This window comes from Anneissia japonica, unplaced genomic scaffold, assembly GCF_011630105.1.
Source record: "Anneissia japonica isolate Jap-2015-1 unplaced genomic scaffold, ASM1163010v1 scaffold288060_len1141017_cov207, whole genome shotgun sequence".
Classification (NCBI taxonomy): domain Eukaryota; kingdom Metazoa; phylum Echinodermata; class Crinoidea; order Comatulida; family Comatulidae; genus Anneissia; species Anneissia japonica.
In genome coordinates this window covers 315,667-330,901 of record NW_022712486.1, presented here as the reverse complement: position 1 = coordinate 330,901, position 15,235 = coordinate 315,667, and the positions used below count along the sequence as shown (strand labels likewise).

Here is a 15,235-nt window from a genome sequence, read left to right as displayed (position 1 = left end):
TGAAATATTTTGAGAATTTTTGTTTCTGATCAGAAATATGTCGATCTTATAATAAGGGGCATTATCATAATTTATTCATTGTTTTTTATGACATTGAATTTAAGTGGAGATCAGTTAGGAATTTGACAACTTATAAAGTTTCTTATACTAAGCTTTTACTTTAATCATTCATTGTATTCGCTACAGAACACTATTCTAATAACAATTGCTGGGAACTAAGAATATGCAAAATCCCAGAACTAGGGTTAGCTTAAAGCCCTGTCAAGATTATCATATTTTCTTTGACAAACAATGTTGTATGTCCATATATAGTCAAGTTGTGCCTATATATGGTCATGGTATGATGTCATCATGACCATATATAGGCATGTCACATGTTTTTCTTAATGACATTTGATAGTGTGGACAGGGCTTCATATCCTTTAAAAATAATTGTATACAAAATATAATTAGTTATTATTAATTATTATTATTAATTTTTTTATGATACATGAATAAAGCCATCATCAAGACTTTTTGTTCAAGTTAGAATGATAGTGGAGTTCTTTCTTATAATAGATCTAGCAGAATTATTCCTGTCTCGTGGGTAATGCGGAAATCAATTGGGCCAAGATGGTAATCTAGACTTGTTACTGGACAAGTGCTGGATTTGTTTAAAATATCTTGGCAAGGAACCTTCAAAATCACATGTTGTTAGCATAATGGCAACCATAGCAACACCTTACTTCTCTATTTATAATATTGTGTGGGCAGATATTATAATATATTGCATCAGATTATATAGGATTTTTAGGTGAGCCCTCTATAGTAAATGTTGATACTTTTCTGTGTTTTATAGCAAAGTAGGCCTACCTTACCTTGTACTTTTATTTAGAGTTTTATTTATTTATTCCTGTGAAAATTGATATAAGTACATGTATGTATAATCATTTTCATGTTATTAATATTTGAAGAAATTGTGAATTTAAATTGCCCTGAAGTATTTCAATCCTGATTGAACCTAGAACTTGTATTAGCATAGAAGGTTTGGACTCAAACATGGAGTCATTTCCTCTCTGTTAATAATAGAAATCGATTGCTAGTACTTTGTTGAAACGACCAATTAAGAACAATGAAAGGAATCTGTGAAGCTATTTAACTAATCTGCTTAATCAGTATTTGTCTTCCACAAGACCTTGGTGATAAACTATTGAAAACGAGATTAAGTGTTGAAAATAAAAAGGACAAATATGCTCTTGGTCAAGTTTTGTGTTTACATTTTCGATCAGTGCATTTGCATTCCATGGCACAACCTGACCAAGGAGAGTGAACAAAGTTTTAGGTGTTATCTATCAGTCAATATAGTGGAATGGTAAGCATTGGTGAGTAGACATGTAGTTGTTAGTCAGGTTTTACTGTGTTGTTTAAATTCCACATGAGCCAATTGTGAACATTGGGCCTACGGTTGAGAATCACTTTTCCGAAAAGAGTTGGGTCCAGTAACTGATACCCAGAATGAGGAGTAAGATTCAAGCTGGTGCCAATGCTCTAAAGCACCCGATCAGTTCGAGGACGGTCTCCCATCCAAACACTAACCTGAATGTAATTCATTTTTAGCTCATAAATTTTTATTGTAAGCACACATTCCTTAGGAAACTACCCAGTATAGAATGTCTAAGGTGATTATTATAATTTACAGTATTTATTTGAATAAATGCCCCCAGGCGTTTATTTTTGATTAGCGTTTTGAGTGGTGTTTATTTGAAGGAGGCATTTATTTTGGTGTCAAATCAGTGCCCTTTAACACTACAACACAATTACAATTACAGTGAAAATGTGTTATTGCCTGATCAGTAAGACTTTTTGACCCAATCATGTTAGAAAAACATGAAATTCTACTGGTGTAGAACATTAATAGAATGTATTGAAAATGATGCTGCTTTCATTAGATTTGTTTAGGGTGGGTCTTTTATTTGAGGGAGGCATTTCCAAATTAGGATGTAGAGGGGGTGTTTATAAATATGGTAATTCGATCATACCCTACTAGTATGTAGACAGTCCATGGGACAACAGCCTAAATTTGTTGCATAAATTGTTGGTTTCTTACTTTGGTGGTTTTGAACATTATATGTGATAGAATAAGGAATTTTAATCATGAAATTTAACAAACAATTTTGAATAATAACTGAACCATTGTTTAGAAAAATGGATTGTTTCATTAACTTCATCAACATCTGTCCCACTAACATTACATACTGTACTAGTATACCCAGCTTGTTTCTGATGTGGCATTATTTGTGGGTAGGTTTCTACCGTACCATCAAAAGAACCACTCAATATGTAAATGATGTGAACTTGCTGGTTGTAATACTTTGTCTTTGTTGGCTGGTTTTTGTTCTCACCACATGGTGGTTTTTTAAAATCACGGACTGCATTTTGGAGATCTTTACCTGCTGTTGATTTGGAGCCAGGCTTTGTGAGTAGTAAAACTGACATTTTGCCTTCAAATATTGGCCTAAAGCAGGCAAGACACAGGTGAGTAATCTAGCATTCTCCGCTGAAAGTTGACAGTTTTAAGATTGGGGTTTTTCATAACTGTTTTTCTCGAATGATTAGTTAGTGAAATACTGACAACTACTGTACTTCATCTTTAATACCAGGCTTTAAAGGAGCAAAAAAACAAAAATAATACACCCCTTCAATGTCTTAGAGTAATTTTTTTGTACAATACATCCAATCAAAAGATGTTTCCCCCTGTAGCCTGGCTTTAAAATATAGTCGGTATGTATGTATGCATGCATGTTCTAACATTAATAAATTCAAGTTCCAAAACCTTGAATCAAAAACACTGGGAGGGTGTGTCATAGGATAGACAGGAGATAGTTTTCTATTCCTATAGTATTATGATATTATTATTATGTTTAATATCAAGGCAGATTCCTGGCAAAATGATTTCTATGGTAAAGCATTTTAATATACAGTTAATTAGTCAAGCATGCTTTGAGATGTTTCACTCAATAGCTTTTCCATAATTATCAAAGTCGACATCAATAATTATATACAAAAATTAAAAAGTTTTGACGTTGAGACGTGTCAATGGGCCATGAACATCTTCGACAGATACTAGTGCATTAGAAATACTGATAAAGTTCTTTATTTGTCATGAAAACTACCTTTTATGAAAATTGCTTTCCTTGGTAAGACATCATAACATTTTAATAATTTGAGATAAACATATTTAAGACTCTTCATTACTATTATTATAATATATAAAACTTAAGACAAAAAAAACACCACATTATTAAAAACATTTAAAACAGACTGAAAGCCATTAAAATAAGACTTAAAAATGTTACAACCTACAACATAGCAACAATGAAAAATAAATAAGAAAGAAATATTTGTTAATTGTTTCTGACCCTTACTATTATTTGCTTGAATTTTATCATTTGTCTATTTGAATTGGGTTTGTATAATTTTAGATAATACTCCTTTACAATATTTATTCTGTATCAAGTTTCATGCCTTCAATATTATGACCTTTACATTGAATACAGAAAGTAATATCTAACTTAAAAGTTTATTGACATACCAATGATTGACTGCTTGTGTTCTACTAGGTAATTCAATTTTTTTTTACAATTAATTGATGAATATCAAGATTTTTCAATGTTCAGAATTGATAATTAAATTTCTCTCAACACAAGTTACAGAGTTTTAGACAATAAATAAAGCAAGTCTCTAAAAATCCTACCAACAAAATGATAACAAAAGTAGATTCAAATTCTTCTATTTTTATTTATTTACTTTTTCAACAATATTTCATGAGGACATTGTTACAGCAAAGCTGACTCAATTTCTTTGTGCAAAAATAACCAAATTTATAAATAAAAAGTTAAATTATTAAATTAATGTATTCTGAGGAGCAAAATGGCAAGAGGTTTTGTACAATCTTAAAAAAATGTTTAGCTCCGGGTAAAGTAGTTACCTTTTCTATAATTACTGTATTGTCATATTTTTTTTATATTTGGTTAAAAGGTAATTGTGATAGGATTATCAACTGTGGAACCTTTGCATAATAAAGCCTGTGATAAAGTTCATGGGTTATGTAGAGCAATGTTATCGCTGGGTTTAGGGGGTGTAGCTGCAGATTGCCTGCTGAGCTGGCAAATCCAGTAATCTCGGCTCCTAATACTAAACCATAGGATACTAGTTGGGAGTAAGTGTTGAACGTCTGCTTACAGATCTTTCACATTCAGGAGTTTCTCTGGTGGATTTCAGGTGTGTCTTTGTACTGTAGAAAGTTTGAAATACGGTAGGCTTACATGATTCCTTGATTTTTGTTTTATAGCTGTAGCCTTTATGTATACGGTTTCCACTAATTGCTGTCTCTGATTTGTTTTGTTAATGTCTGAATTTTTTTTAATTCATAGCTTTCAAAATAATTCTAAACAGTTATAGTGACAAAGGCTCTGTTAATTTATGAAAGATAGAATGCAAGGAAGTCGGAATCCTGTCGAATAAACTAGCCCTGAGAAACCACCGTTTGCCGGGCACAGCCCCTCAAATTGGAAATTGATACGGGGCACCCGTCGGCCAACGGTCGTACGCCGACAAATCATAGTGTGTGCCACAATGCAAACTAAGTTGCTTTTCGTAACAGACTGCCACAGTAACGATTCGACCTAGTTCCTTCTCCCTTTTATAGGAAAAAAAAATATTACAAATGGCATTCATTCACCTAAACATGATGTTCATTATTGTTATCGACAACTTCTTATAGATATTCAATTTTGTTGATCAAATTTGCATTTTTGCATTTCCTGGTTAGAATTTTGGTTTTGCTTCCTTGTTCATCATTATTAAGAACATGAGCAGTATGGTGGATATGTTATTCTAGAGCATTTTAAGAGCATTTTACAATTGTCTGTAAGTTTAACAGTTTTATAAAAGTTTTGGTATATTTAGCTGGTGAGTGGTATGTCTTATAACTACTGTAGTTGAGTATAGTTATATAATTTTATTATTAGTCTGTAAAGTTTGACCTTTGAACCTATGTTTATGGGTACTTGGGTGAATTTGGGTGTTCATGAAGTATTTATTTTATCTAATTGATTCAATATACCTTGATCTAAAGTGTTTGTAATACTAGACTGGGGATGTGTACATAAGAAGTACTGTAGGTACTGATAAATCTATATATCGTAACATCACATTGTGTTAAGGAGATGGCACGGTAGACGGCAGTACTAAGACCGCTCTTCCGTCCATCTACATTAGCTATTTGTGGTAGTAAAATTCTCAATCTATAAAATCAAAATTGGAACGATATTGTCTAGTTACTAGGAAGGGTAATCAACCATCAATGAATATCATCTTTTTTTTCTTTTTTTTTTATTATTGAAATAAAGCCTTAAACTAAAGCTAGACAGTGTTACTTTTATGATAGGATTGAGATCTTCATTTGAGTGCAAGAATGTGATAACATATAATCTGTGTATACAGAGTCCGCCTTGTCGTGATCCATTACGAAATGTAGTACTGATTGCATTGTTCATTTCTCTAAATATCCGTATGGAATTTCCTTGAAACAATTGGGATACCAACTTTCTTGATCTGGGTTTGTAGGATTTTCACCGACATTGATAAATTAGCATAGAGTGAATGTTGAGGTTTTCTTTTTGCATATTTATTGTATTCAAATGAGCCAAATGTTCAACCAAATGATTCATTTGATTTAAGAAACTGTAAGGAAAGGCTAAAAAAGAACTATATTCAGATTCAGATTTATTCACACAATGCATAGAAGTGGAAACAAGACAAAAAAATGTCTGGGTAAATTAATACACAATCTATTAGTTGAACATAAAGAGATTGGTAGGTTTAGCCTAAGAAGTCTGCATGACCCTTAAGTAATCTACCAGAGAAATAATAAAGTATTGGCAGTGAGCCTCCATGATGTAAGCATTGCTTGCTAGCCTACACGTTGTAAGTATTGTTAGCTAGCCTCCAAGTTGTAAGTATTGTTGGCAAGCTGAGGAGTATTACATTAGTATTGAGGGCTTCCTAGTATTGTTCTATGTCTTGACCTTGTGCTTTCTTCCTTCCCATAGGTAGACATTGACGAACTCTTTTCTCTTCAGTCGAACAGCATAGATTTTGGGTTCCTAGACACAGACCCACTGTTTCCTAACACAGTAAGTCTTAATTGTTTGTAATACTTTTTTCTTTTTATACACCCGATTCTCGGGTGTCTATATTAACATCCATAAAGTTATTAATGTTCTTGATTAAGGTTACTTTCTTAAATCTTTCAGGATTTATATTATACAATCATTATTATATAATCATTTTAAAGCTATATCTTAAACTTATCAACTAGTAATTTTCCTAGAGGCAACTCTATTAATTTGCAACTGGCATTAGTCTGTTTATAAAACATGTAGAGAAAAAATTACATTAGTAGTAAATTGAAATTAGTTCCTTTACATGGCAGCCAAAATAAATTTAAAATGAAATAAAAATTATAGATCAAAATTATGTGTTGGTTAAAAACCATAAGTAGCTGCATATAAAGCAATGAGATGATATTTAAGCACTTTATAAGCCAGCCTGGAAATATATTTATACTTTATGATATACCGTATCGGGAAGTGCCAGGGTCTATTGTCGTTGGAGGCCTCAATGACCATAACATATGCTGGCAAATGTTTGCTTAATTTACTGTAGCTTTTAACTATTAAAGCTATTTGATAATACTTATTACCTAGATCTCATTTAGAATATACATGAGAAATAGGTTACTGATAAAACTATATCCAAAAAACAATGTGATGAAGCTTGCCCTGGTAAATATTACTCTGGTTAAAAGTGGTCCAGATAAAACTTGTTCTGGTAAATATTGCCCTGATAAAAATGGTCCTGATAAAACTTCCCTGGTCAAAATAGTCCTGGTGAAACTTGTCCGTAAATATTGCCCTGGTAAAAATGTTCCTGATAAAACTTGCCCTGGTTAAATAGACCTTATAAAACTTGGCCTGGTTTATGGCCCTGGTAAAAATGGTCCTAATAAAACTTTTTCCCAGTGCCAAATAAATTAGGTAGAAATAGGCCTAGTAAGTTTTGCCTTGGTAAAAAGGGCTCTTCTATAAAGATGACTTTCATGTTCCAAATAGGCAAAACATCCCAATAAATATTGCCATTGTAATGTGTGTATCGCATATTTACTTTAATAAACCTATATTTAATTAATTCTTTCATTCATGGTAGTAAAATTTTATATTACTTATATTTAAATTTAAATACATTTCATATAATAATTAAAATTCACAAATAGTAAAATTCTAAATATCTTCAATTTTTTTGTCCAACTTAATGGCTTGCCATCAACTTCATTGAATTCTGTTAAATCTTGTAGCACAATTAACTGAGGGTTCATTTCGGTTAATTCAGTTTAAACATAATCTATAATATCCAAACCAGGATGTTAAACCATTTTAAAGTTATGAACTGGATTAGGAGTCAAAATGTGATTAAGAGATCAGTAGATAAACATCTGGAAGAGTTAGTGATTGGCTAATCTGATCCTTCGTATCAGTACCTTATCTACAAATCATATCAGATAATGCTTCACATTATTTCCCGAGTTTTGTTAAACTGTAGAGAAGGAACAAACTAAAAAAGTCATTGTTAAAAAAGCAGAAAGGGAAACAATGAAAAACGGTGTTATATAACACCAGTGATCCACATTAATAATTTATCAGTGAAAAGTGAGGATTTTTGTTGGAAAGTCATCTTTATTCATTCTCAAAAATGAGAAAATTACAATTCTTAAAATACATAACAAATGCTAAAATACAGGTAAAAAAGAAAATTTGGCCTACTGTATGACCTTAGGATTGGGAGGCAAGCATCTTAACATTAAATTATAGCTTTACTCCATTATTTGGTTTTATCATTAAATTGCAAATAATCCAAGTGGGAATTGAACCCCAATATCCAGAGATACTACCCTGGCATCACACTACCAAACCACCAAGTTTGCATTGGTGGCTATGAATAACTTTGATCCCCAAAATAGCAGTGGATACCGCAATTAGCATGCAACAGATAACCATCTGGGAGAATTATTGACATTGATATAATTTTTGTCATAATTATGAATGCAGCAGATGTGTCCAATTCATTAATAAATCAAAGATTAATTGAAAATTCACTAATAATTTATGTCTGGTGATGTGGCTTCCTGGCTAATGACATTATACAATCTACAAAATATTTTTAGTAATTCTTAATAAGTCCTATTATTTCATTTGAAAATATACAGTGAAAATGAATTAGCCGTGGGTGAGAGAGAGAGTTAATTTATGTTTACAAGTGTTAAACTAATTTAGGCTGGAATGTTTCAGTTGACGTTGACATATAATTTTCTTCTAAATAAGAGAGTAGTGTTCTCCTTGGCTACTTCCCCCTAACCTTAACCAAGGCTGATCTTATTCAAATAGATGTTATTTTTATTTAATGAACATTATAATACTGTCAGTAGCAGGAAGAAGATTAGCAATTTTTTTCCAGTTTGCATTATAAATAGTAATTTAATTATTTTATTTGATACACTTGAAATCTATCCATTTTATAATGATAATTATATAGGGTTTTACACCGTGCCTTGCCTAGATATACAATTTGCTGGTGGTTTTTTTTTTTTTACACTACCCTTGGTCAGTGGCTCCATAGTTTAAAAAAACCAGCACAACATCCTCCCCTCCCTAGGGACTACACCAGCCGTCCTTGTACGTAAAGTATGATAAACTTTTTATACCTAATGTGGTACAGTGACAGAATATTATTTTTACATTTCATTCAAATTTCAAAATCTGATAAAGCACTGAAAATCAATCAATCTATGTGCCATGTGCTCTTTGTACAAATGATAATCTTCAGTACCCAAGCCATTGCAGTACAGCTAATATAAGTGTTTCTTTCCATTGCTAGATGCCTGTTTCAAACACGTACCTCGATCAACTTGGGCCAAATTCTGTGTCGGTTGCTCCTGCAGCTATTCCAAAGACATCGTCTTCATGTCCTGCTGACTTGGATAAACTGAATCCAGAGCAGCTAGTATTTACCGATGAACATACAAGAGTGGCATACATGAAGGAACGACAAAAGAAAGACAACCATAACATGAGTAGGTTCTTTTGTTTATTTTTATTTTTGTGAAGGGGAGGTCATTCATTCATATATACATTCAAATAAAAATGTATTCCTTACAAAAAATAATGGTGACATAATGAAATGGATTGGATTAAAAGAATGAAGGCATTGCTTATATTAAGGGACTGAAAATGAAAAACATTCATCAAATGGCACTTGGAGCAAATGTACAAAAAACTTAAATAGGAAAAACATACCCAAGCATATACAGAAAAACAAAAAATAATGCAGTGGAAAGATATTAAAGATTTGATGACAAATACAAATGTATAACTCAAAAATACAATTGGCTTTCAAATATGCCAAACATTTTCCTTGCAACCACTCCATTCTGATCAAGAAATATGGTTGTAGGTAAACTTTTTTTGGGAGGGACTAATATTTTTATTATGATTATACTGCTTCCTTTTTGTTACTTCTCAAGCTTTTTTGAATCACTATCCTATTTTCTGTATGTGGGTCAATTTTTCTCCTACACAAATCCAATTAAAAATTTTTTATTAGCTTTATGTCAGAACACGAAATAATGAGGACAAACATTGCTGTCCACGCCATGTGATGAATACCCTAGTGACCAAAAGGAGGTTATTACCCCGACTTAGGATTCTGGGTGATGTTTGAGTACCTGTTTATGAGTTCTTAACATTGATCGTTACCACGCTGATCCTGTCGGAAGGGTGTCGTAACAACCTGTTGATACATTTTAAAGGAGTATCACTTCTGACAAGCAAGTGTCGCATAAGTGTCGAAATTTACCAGCGATGCGAGACCGCACGATGTGGTGGCATGCGGATATTTAAGCAACTGGGGCGCCGTGTCCTCCGGGACTTGATAACATTTGCAGGTTAAGCCGGCTTCAATTAGAGCCTTCAAAACCCATCGACCTAATGAATGAAGGTGTTATTACTCGTCATCTCTTCCCCTTGTAAAACTCGTTGCCTCTTCCGTTTTTCATTAAGCATGTTTAAACCGTATCCACTTGGACAAGATTGATTTTAATCAAGTTATCCTGCTTATTTAGCATGTTGCTTGTAATTAGCAAATTTGTATGTTGATTGAACCAGGTTGTCTTCTTTACTTGCTATCCTTCATGACTAATAAGTCCCCAACACATAAACAAGAGTATACACCTCATACAAAGACTAGATCCATTAACCAAAGTACCCCTCCCTAAGAAAAAGGGAAGAAACTTAATTTCAGTCAACATGAATTCAAACAATGCAATTTGAAGCACACATTAATCTGCATTGGTGAACTCTCTCATCCTCAATTAATGAATCATTTATTTTTTCTTAGTCTAATTTAATAATCAGTGATGGTATGTTTGAAATACTGTAACTTGTTTGCATTGTATTGTTAAATTTAAATTTAATTTAAATTTGTTGTTAAATTTGAAATACAGTTGTATATTGATATGATTGATAGAAATACAAACTTTTAAATTGATGAAAAGTACACAATCAGAATAAATGTTCACATTATTTTTTAAGAATTTAAGTAGTGGGATTTTTATCTTTCTGATTAATTACCATATTTTTAGAAGTATTACTTTTACTATGAATATGTACTTGACAAATGACTTAATGATTATTATGTTTGTTTTTCCTTTGCAGTCGAAAGACGACGACGCTTCAACATCAATGATCGAATTAAAGAGTTAGGAACTTTGATACCAAAACATGCTGACCCGTGAGTAACTCTTTTATGTAAATAATTGTCGCACTAAAAGTACTATCTGGTTTTTAAAATCCGGGAAAACCCCTCAAAATTGCATTCAAAACATTGACTTGTTCATTTTATACAAGGTCAAAGTTTAGGCTGTAAATTTACAAAGTGAGAGCATTCATATTCATCTATTGATAAGTTCAACAAGGAAAACATCTCAATGTTTATGGTAGGATTTTGATATGTCAATCAAGTTATCGGAATCTGAGTCAAAAATCCTAAGGCCTGTCCAGACTATCAAATATTATTTGACAAAAACATGTAACATTCCTAAATATGGTCATGATGACATCACATCATGACCATATATAGGCACATCATGACTATATGTGGATATACAACAGTTGTTTGTCAAATAAAATTTGATAGTCTGGACAGACTCAATGCTCTGTCTGAACTATGAAGTTTTATGTGACAAAAATCTGATTGTCTATATATAGACTTTTGTTACATCATACCCATAGGTTCATTATAACATCATATTGCACCCTAATATGGGACAGTCACCGGTGTTTGTCACTTAAAAGAGAGTGTGAACAGTTCTTAACTTTAAATACCAACCCCTATTCAAATGTATGCAGAAAATATGCATTTATGCATTTTTTACTTGGCGATGAAAATATTTTGTCACTCATATTTTTAATTGAACGCTAACAACTATAACAAAGATAAAGTTTTTAGAAAAATGTCTTGTCACACATTCAGTTGATCATCTCTTATTTGATGAATGCGTGATAGAATTAATAAATGTGTGATTTTTAATATTCTCACAGAGATCAACGTCAAAACAAAGGCACCATTCTGAGGTCGTCGGTAGATTACATCAAAAGATTACAACGGGAACAAGCAAAATACAAAGAAGCAGCTGAGAAACAAAGACAGCTTCAAGCCATGAATAGGCGGATGATGCTTAGAATACAGGTACATTTATTTATTTATTTATTTATTTTAATTTATCTATTTATTTAGGTATAAAAATAACAATACATATATATAAATAAATATCATCAAACAGATATTTATTTATTTAGATTTATTTATTTATTTTTTATTTTTTTTGGGTGTAAGAATAACAATACATATAAAATATAAACAGGGATTACCAAACAGAACAAGATGCACAACATTTTAAAATACCTTACTGATATACACAAAACCAATTATAAGTATATTAAGAAGAAATTAATAATTAGAGCATTAAGATACTAAATATGGATACAAAGCTATACAATATAACATATACAATATATTACAAAAGCTACATTGTATAATTGAAAGAATAAAATTTACAAAATATTAATATTTATAAATTTACTTACTGAAAAATATATAATGAACATTTTTAATTTGAAAAAGAAACAAAGCATTTCTGCTTTTCCACTTTTCTTGTCTACCTCTTCCTCTCTTATGGTGTTTAAAATAAAGGTGTATTTATGTCAATTTATATATTAAAATTATTAAAATCATTTTTTATTTATAAAATTCTTTTGTTTTTAAACCAGGAGCTTGAAATGCGCTGTCAACAACAGAGTATCCCAACAAAAGCCTTTAGCGAGGAAACAAAAACAGAGAACATTGCAACAGATTTCCTGAAGCTTCAAGAAGATCCAATGATGGACTTGAAAATTAAGACCGAGCCAGTCACAGAACTTGATATGTTATCATTAAGCAATAACTTACCGCTACCCGAGATGCCGTCATTCATGTCGTTTGACATGAACCCATCCTCAATGGTTGTTGAGAACATGGACGAACCTTCACCAATATTGGCAGATCCATTGTTATCTGCATCAAGTAGTCGAAAGAGTAGTTTAACAAGTATGGATGACCTCTAACTGTTGACCTCTAACTGTTGACCTCTACCTGTCGTTAAATTTTTATTTTTATTTACAGACCAGTAAATATATCATTTCTGGTTGATTATGATTATTGTTGTTAAATATTTCTTGAAAAACACAGGTTTTGATTGAGTAATTGGTAATCAGCTTTGGATATTATGCAGATTCTAGTGTTTTCAACAGTCTGCATAAAAACTGCACGTTTTTCATGCGCTATGCTTTGAGCACAAGTTAAATCTTTATTTCTGTGAAGCTCTATCTATACTATAACATTGTATGTGATAAATACATGTGATTTTCCCATCTGGGTATGATATGGAATCATTTTGCCTAAATATTGATGTAATATGACATCATCACACCCATTATGAGTATGGTAATTATCATGCATAAATATGGATGTAATAAGACATCAGCATGCCCATATACAGACAATTCACATAAGCCTTTCACATTAAACTTGGTAGAGTGGATAGCGCTTCAAAGTTGTTCTCAGTTTTCAATAGCAAGAGTTTACTTTTATTTTGTATAAAATTCTAAAGTTGCTGAGAGTTTTTGAGATGATATTGAAATTATATATTTTCAAAATATGTATGTTTAGGATTATGTCAAGCACAAATATGAACTGAAAGTATATTAACAGTAGAAGGAAGTGCTGTGAACAGTAATGTTCTTTGTGTTCTTACAATGACTTGCTTGTTGATGTGTTTATATGTTTTGCTTTTCAAAATAATGAAATAGAATATAGCTTCAAATATATGGAATTTTACCAGTAGGATTAGCTAGTCTAAACATGTCTATAACTTGAAGTATTTGTATTAAAAATGGTTAAAACTATAGCTTGCCAGAGTAAGTTTTTTTTTCATGATTTTTCCCAATTTATTTAGCATTTGTGTCCCTTTAAAGGGGTGGGGGAGGGGGAGTGCCTTATGTGTACATATGAGTAGAGGCCAAGCCAGTAGACTGGGGGTTCTGAAATCAGTTTTTTTAGACATTCCACCTATTTTAAGGTATTTTTATTGGCTCAATTTTACAACTATTTGATTGTAATATTATTCTTTATTGAAGAATATGCAACTGGTGATTGAGGGTGGATTGAGGTAGGGTACTATTAGTTGTTGTGTTTGTGCTAAATCAAATGTTCTTACTTATTCATATTATGCAACAAATATTTTGAGCAAAATCCCTGTTGAATTTGTTTAAAAGATTTTAATGGGGATTTTGAGCACAATTTATTGCTAAAAATAATATAAACTACATAAAAACATTCAATATATATACTCCTCATGAAATGATATAGTTTCTGCCAGAATTCTTAATTTTGTACTGATGTCAAAGTTGAATGAAATGTATAGATTTGAACCCTGACCTGTATTTAAATGTCAACATTCTTTCTTTAAACATGAAATGTGAATTGATGTGTTTCTTGCGGGACACTCACTGCACCCAACTATGGAGAATGCAGCGCCACAACGCACCGGCAACGCATCATTTTAGTGACGATCCGTTCAAAAGGCCTTCGACAATCAGCAGATGGCTTTGCATCGTCTTGCACTAGCAGGAAGCAGGGTTGGATTCATCATACGGTGCATGCAGTGAGTGTCCGGCCTAAAAATGTTTTAAAACAGTGATTGCTAATTTTATTATATAAGTTGAAAAATAAGTGTATAGCTTAAAAAAATTTGCTGTGATTCTTTCTGCTAAACATTTAGATACTATATTTAAATTTGGCAATGTAGAAAAATGTTTACAAATGATGGATTTTATTATTAACTGAAATTTTAATAAATTATATTATTATAGATTATATATTCAAAGATGGATACATATTAGCAAAGGGCTAGATTTTCCCAGTTTCTTATTTGTAACCAGAAAAGACTGAAACCAGGATGCCTGAACAATGAGTTGAATACAGTGTATTTCAGAAAAAGGATTTAAAAACAGAAGTGTAGCACAACAGGTTGTTACCTTATACTAAATTGTATTTTGAGAAAAATTGTAAATATTTGTACATATATTGAAATATGGGTAACCAGATTTTCCTTGATGGAATCGTTGAGTAGAGTGCTAAAACTCACACAGTTATATAAATATTACATTTCAAGAAACCATTTTCATGAAGCAACTTGAAACAATTTTGTACAGATGCCCACAAATTAGTGGTTTAAAATCGGATTTTTTTTTTACAAAATGCTCCAATTCTATGAGAGAAAAGGTAGCATAAATACATAATTATGAATAAACGAAAATATGAAAAGAAAAACGGTCATGTGTTATTGGGTAGTTTGCTAAAAGTTTTTTTAGTTCACCATCAATGTTTTTTTCTACAGAGTGAAGAAATTGTTTTGCGATGGATTCTTAGGGCCCGTTCGAGCGAAAAACGCAAACCGTATTCCGGTGAATTCACCAGTTAATCGCGCCGAGCACACAGCGGGTGGTCCACCATTCGAGCAAATTTTAGCTCATGTCGAATACCG

At 31.9% G+C, this 15,235-nt stretch overlaps 1 protein-coding gene across 5 annotated transcripts in view; it reads left to right on the top strand.

The window, feature by feature from the left end:
- Positions 1–15,021, top strand: part of LOC117107854 (microphthalmia-associated transcription factor-like) — a 46,164-nt gene extending 31,143 nt beyond the window's left edge. For all 5 annotated transcript variants that reach the window (XM_033249655.1, XM_033249658.1, XM_033249657.1 and 2 more), the window contains 5 exons: positions 6,093–6,176; positions 8,974–9,169; positions 10,809–10,884; positions 11,694–11,841; positions 12,423–15,021. In XM_033249655.1, the coding sequence (XP_033105546.1) occupies positions 6,093–6,176; positions 8,974–9,169; positions 10,809–10,884; positions 11,694–11,841; positions 12,423–12,755 (837 nt within the window). In that variant the 3' untranslated portion in view covers positions 12,756–15,021. The remainder of the gene's footprint in view (positions 1–6,092; positions 6,177–8,973; positions 9,170–10,808; positions 10,885–11,693; positions 11,842–12,422) is intronic.
- Positions 15,022–15,235: the final 214 nt, after the last annotated feature.